The sequence below is a fragment of the Penaeus vannamei genome, chromosome 27 (assembly GCF_042767895.1).
Source record: "Penaeus vannamei isolate JL-2024 chromosome 27, ASM4276789v1, whole genome shotgun sequence".
Taxonomy (NCBI): Eukaryota; Metazoa; Arthropoda; class Malacostraca; order Decapoda; family Penaeidae; genus Penaeus; species Penaeus vannamei.
In genome coordinates this window covers 27,394,169-27,399,168 of record NC_091575.1, presented here as the reverse complement: position 1 = coordinate 27,399,168, position 5,000 = coordinate 27,394,169, and the positions used below count along the sequence as shown (strand labels likewise).

Below are 5,000 nucleotides of genomic sequence, written 5' to 3'. Positions count from 1 at the left end.
TACAAGCAACACATTGCATTCAACAAACCTTCGAATGGTTAGGTATTTGTTGTTCGAAGAGAGCTTTCTCGTTTACAGCTGGACACTTTCCTGGTACTAAGAAGTCAGGGATTTTGTCAGCTGCAACTGCTGCCACAAAGGCGACGAAGAACACAGCAGATTTCATGATTTCTTTCTTGCTTTTTCACAACTGATCCTGCTGTAGAATACGCGACTCCAGCTTTATATAGGAATGCTTAACATGGAGAGAGGTTCAAGATAAGGCAAGATTACCTATTTGCATTGCATTTATAACGGGAAAAAAACTATTTTCAATCTTGGTATACAAATTAAGGATGTTTTGAATTTCATTCTAATATCAAGTACATATTCTATAATAATACTGACTTAAAAAGAAACAAATAAACAATGAAAAGAGTGAAAACAATAAATCGGAGTTCGTGGCAACATGACTCGCAGAGCTCTGCCTCCGAGAAGGTAAGGTCCACCCACAGGTTTGAGGCAGGTATAAAACTAGCCACGTGGGGACTAAGGGTTACATTCACGATTCTCAGGGAACAGAATTTGTTATTCACCGTAGACTGTCATCTGAGATAGCATTATGTTTTCCACACTCGTGGCCGCTACCCTTGTGGCCCTTGTCTCTGCTGACGGCATCCCAGACTTCGTTGTTCCTGGAAAATGCGCTAAAGTGGCCAACCAGGACAAGTTCGATCTTCGCAAGGTGTGATTTTATTGGTATTATTTATATTGCTGGGAATTATGTTTTAAATGTGACTGAGTAAACAAGTCTACGTTTACATTGTTTTAATACTGTGTCTTCCCAACAGTACTCGGGCCGCTGGTATCAGACTCAGATCATCGACAACGCCTATCAGCCATTCACTCGCTGCATCCACTCCAACTACGACTACTCTGACTCTGACTACGGCTTCAAGGTGACCACAGCTGGATTCAGCCCCAGCAACGAGTACCTCAGAATGCAGGGCAAGATCTACCCCACAAAGGACTTCCCTGCTGCCCACATGCTCATTGATTTCCCTACCGGTACGTGTGTAACACTTATCCTTGCGGGTATGTTAATGTTTTGTGGAATCCAATGCTATATTACTAATATGTGTAGTTAACTCCACCTAATGAATTTCCTTTCATCAACAGTTTTCGCCGCTCCCTATGAAGTGGTCGAGACTGACTACGACAGCTACTCGTGCGTGTATTCCTGCATCGAAATGAGCGGCTACAAGGCCGAGTTCGGCTTCGTCTTCTCCCGCACCCCACAGACTTCCGGTCCAGCGAACGACAAGTGCGCCTCCGTCTTCCGCAAGAACGGAGTCGACTTCTCCTCATTCAGTGATGTTGCTCATACGGCCGAATGCGTCTACAGAGCATAGACATCAAATTCGTTACATATATTGTCACATACATACAAACGATGTATAGAAATCAGATATAATCAAATTAAGTGTGCGCTTTAAATAAAAAGTCGAAAAATACGGTTTATTATACTTCTATATATCATTATTTATAGTTATGATACAGACTGTATTAGTATTTCTAAAATTGAGCTTTATAAGTCAACTGCACACAATTTCTGCAGCTCTCTTTAGTATAATATTAACAAAACTGAATATTCCCAAGCAGATTTTAAAAATATCTTCCTCATAGCTGTCTGTACTCCATGTACATTTATTTAAAGTAGAAACAGGCTTTGAATACACACACAAAAACAAACTGAAAACTAACCTTACCGAACCTAACCTTACAAATACAGTCAAACTGACAACACATATTCATATACCTAGAGCTACAATGTAAAACACACACACACACACACACACACACACACACAAACACACACACACACACACACACACACACACACACACACACACACACACACACACACATATATATATATATATATATATTCCTCCTCGCAGTATTTTTTTTTCTTTTTTCTCGTCGTTACTCGCTGTCGACTAGTGGTGTTTTGTAGCTGTTATCTTGCTGGTGATTAATTTTGTTGTGTGAATATGTAGAAAGCAAAACGTATATTTAGAACAATATATATGTAGTATTAGCACACTTCCATGCAATAACAAACATTAATACTGATATGCGATTATAATAAAATCATATACCATAATTTCGTCAGCACCGATTTAGGACAAAGTAAATAAAATTAGTGATGTGAATCATAATAAACCCCTTTACAATATCACCATCACTACCTGGACAATGAATTTAATCATATACATACATTCCTGTACACTCTTCCACACCCCGCAGACTCCCGGTCCAGCGAACTATTGCGCCTCCGTCTTCCACAAGTAGGGAGTCGACTTTTCATCTTTTAATGCAATTTTTCACACAACCAAATGCACTTGGAAAGCTTACTTCCATGGCATTTTATGTGGTTAACACACATCTTATATGAATGAATTGTTATATCACATGGTAGCGTTTGTAGATAACATAACATTATGAGATGCTCGTGTACGCATCAGTGAGACACACACATATGTGTGCGTGCACGCATACGCACACACATATATAGACACATATGCATATTTCTTTTTAGTATATCTATGGACTCAAATAAACTCATTGAGGTTGCCTTCATTTTCATGCAAGCGTTTTTTTCTTTTTTTTTTTTTCTTTTTAATAACACAAACTCTGATCTTTCGTTTTCAAACAATCATGTTTACAGCAAACGGAGGTAGAAAACGTGTATGATTCTTTAAGTATCAGTTGACATCATTCTATTACTAATTTTGTGTTTTCGCATGTATACGTTTTTCCCATTAAAATCATGAAAATGGATATCAAGGGACATTAGAATTGGAGATTTTTTTTATTTATTGTGTAACGTGAATTGACATCGCTTAATCGTATATTTACATTTTATCAAAAAGGCATTTAGAGAGATTTCTGGGTGTCATAGGGGCAGTTCGAACCCTGGACTGTCTTCGCGAAACGAGAGACGTCGACGCCGATCTCCTTAAAGGCGGCCTCGCAGCGTCTCAGGTATTGGTCAGAAAGGCTTGGCGAGCGGGAGAAGATGAAGGCGAAGTCGGCGTAGTATCCGTAGTTGAATTCGACGCAGGAGTAGATGCACGAGAAGTTCTCGTAATCCGTGTCGAGGATGACATAGGGAGCGGTAAAAGCTGCAGAAATAATGGGAAAATATTTGTAATGAAACGATAATACATAAACATTAGACAATCAAGTACGATATTAGATAAAAACAATAAACTACACAAATAGCTGATAACATCAATACACACTAGAAAAGTAGAATATAGATAACTGATTTTCCACTATTTTCCTTTAACAACTTCCGATATTTGTTCAATAAATGCACAAAACAGAAATCATATTTCAATACTCACATCCTTCGTAGTCGATGGAGAGATGAGGGTCTCCAAGAGGCATGGGAAGAACCTGGCCGTTGTGCCTCATCAGGTTACCGTCAGCGTTGATGCCAGTAGACTTGGCGATGAATTTGCTTCCATCTGTAAGTTATTAATCAGTAATTATTATTAGATAAGTTAATATAAGTAGATTACAGGTTACATATCAACATTAGAAGTGTCCAGTTAATGAAAATCCATCTTACCAAAGGAATATTCGTTGCGGACGCACTGCTTGAGGAGTTGGTATGGGTTGTTTGTGAGGGCAATTTCATACCAGACGCCAGCATACTGAAATAAAGATAGTGATATTATCTCAAACTTTTAAATATGTATGTATGTACTATATAGATACTGAACCCGATGGTTTGTTTATGTGTGTGTGTGTCAGTGACAGAGTGAGAGTAAGAGAGAGAAACGGGGGGGGGGGGGTAGAAGGAGAAAGAGAGAGGAGGAGGGAGGGAGAAAGAGAGGGGGAGGAGAGGAGGGGGGATGGGGGAAAGAGAGAGAGGGGGAAGGGAGGGAGAAAGAGAGAGAGAGTATGCGGGAGAGAAGAGAAAAGGAGAGGAAAAGGAAGTGAGTAATAACGAAGGAAAGAAAATTAGATAGAGACAGATTGAGAAAGAGTGTGTGAAAGAAAAGGAAGGGGAGATAAAAAAAAAAAAATGATTGAGTGAGTGGGTGGAGAGGAAAGAAAGACGATGAAATAAAGAAAAGGAAGGAGAGACATTGTGATGGTGATGGAAAGAGAAAAAAGAGAGAGGTGGAGAGGGAAAAAGAAATAGAAGAGAGAGATAATCTATTGACAACATACGAACAACACATTGCATTCAACAAACCTTCGAATGATTAGGTATTTGTTTTTCGAAGAGAGCTTTCTCGTTTACAGCTGGACACTTTCCTGGTACTAAGAAGTCAGGGATTTTGTCAGCTGCAACTGCTGCCACAAAGGCGACGAAGAACACAGCAGATTTCATGATTTCTCTCTTGCTTTTCCACAATTGATCCTGCTGTAGAATACGCGACTCCAGCTTTATATAGGAATGCTTAACATGGAGAGAGGTTCAAGATAAGGCAAGATTACCTATTTTCATTGTATTTTTAACAGGAATAAAAGATACCATTTTCATTCATCTTAATATACGAATTATGGATGTACTGAATTTCTATTTAATACCAAGTTTACATTCTATAATCATACTACTTTACAAACATAAGGAAAAGAGTGAAAACAATAAATCGGAGTTCGTGGCAACATGACTCGCAGAGCTCCGCCTCCGAGAAGGTAAGCTCCACCCACAGGGTTGAAGCAGGTATATAGCCACGTGGGGACGTGGGACTTTAACTTCACAATTCTCCCTGAACTGAACTTCATCTGATAGCATTATGTTTTCCACACTCGTGGCCGCTGCCCTTGTGGCCCTTGTCTCTGCTGACGGCATCCCAGACTTCGTTGTTCCTGGAAAATGCGCTAAAGTGGCCAACCAGGACAAGTTCGATCTTCGCAAGGTGTGTTTTTATTAGTATTACACATATTTAAATAATGTCTTAAATATGAGTGAGTATCCGTTTACATTCCCATTGTAT

At 39.4% G+C, this 5,000-nt stretch overlaps 4 protein-coding genes across 4 annotated transcripts in view; 2 read left to right on the top strand and 2 right to left on the bottom strand.

The window, feature by feature from the left end:
- LOC113829692 (crustacyanin-C1 subunit) overlaps positions 1-193 on the bottom strand; it is a 1,219-nt gene extending 1,026 nt beyond the window's left edge. The window contains exon 1 of the mRNA XM_027382889.2: positions 29-193. Coding sequence (XP_027238690.1) covers positions 29-166 — 138 coding nt within the window. The 5' untranslated portion in view covers positions 167-193. The remainder of the gene's footprint in view (positions 1-28) is intronic.
- A 339-nt stretch (positions 194-532) lies between these two features.
- Positions 533-1,493, top strand: LOC113829734 (crustacyanin-A2 subunit). The gene is made up of 3 exons (XM_027382916.2): positions 533-724; positions 831-1,047; positions 1,159-1,493. Exons 1-3 carry the CDS (start codon positions 602-604, stop codon positions 1,389-1,391), a joined length of 573 nt encoding a protein of 190 aa, XP_027238717.2. The 5' UTR covers positions 533-601; the 3' UTR covers positions 1,392-1,493.
- A 1,348-nt stretch (positions 1,494-2,841) lies between these two features.
- On the bottom strand, positions 2,842-4,417 carry LOC113829745 (crustacyanin-C1 subunit-like). The gene is made up of 4 exons (XM_070140552.1): positions 4,253-4,417; positions 3,620-3,704; positions 3,393-3,515; positions 2,842-3,167 (listed from the first exon to the last, which is right to left on the bottom strand). The coding sequence occupies exons 1-4, from the start codon at positions 4,388-4,390 to the stop codon at positions 2,920-2,922; spliced, it is 594 nt and encodes a 197-aa protein (XP_069996653.1). The 5' UTR covers positions 4,391-4,417; the 3' UTR covers positions 2,842-2,919.
- A 349-nt stretch (positions 4,418-4,766) lies between these two features.
- Positions 4,767-5,000, top strand: part of LOC113829705 (crustacyanin-A2 subunit) — a 965-nt gene continuing 731 nt past the window's right edge. Inside the window, exon 1 of the mRNA XM_070140551.1 lies at positions 4,767-4,922. Coding sequence (XP_069996652.1) covers positions 4,800-4,922 — 123 coding nt within the window. The 5' untranslated portion in view covers positions 4,767-4,799. The remainder of the gene's footprint in view (positions 4,923-5,000) is intronic.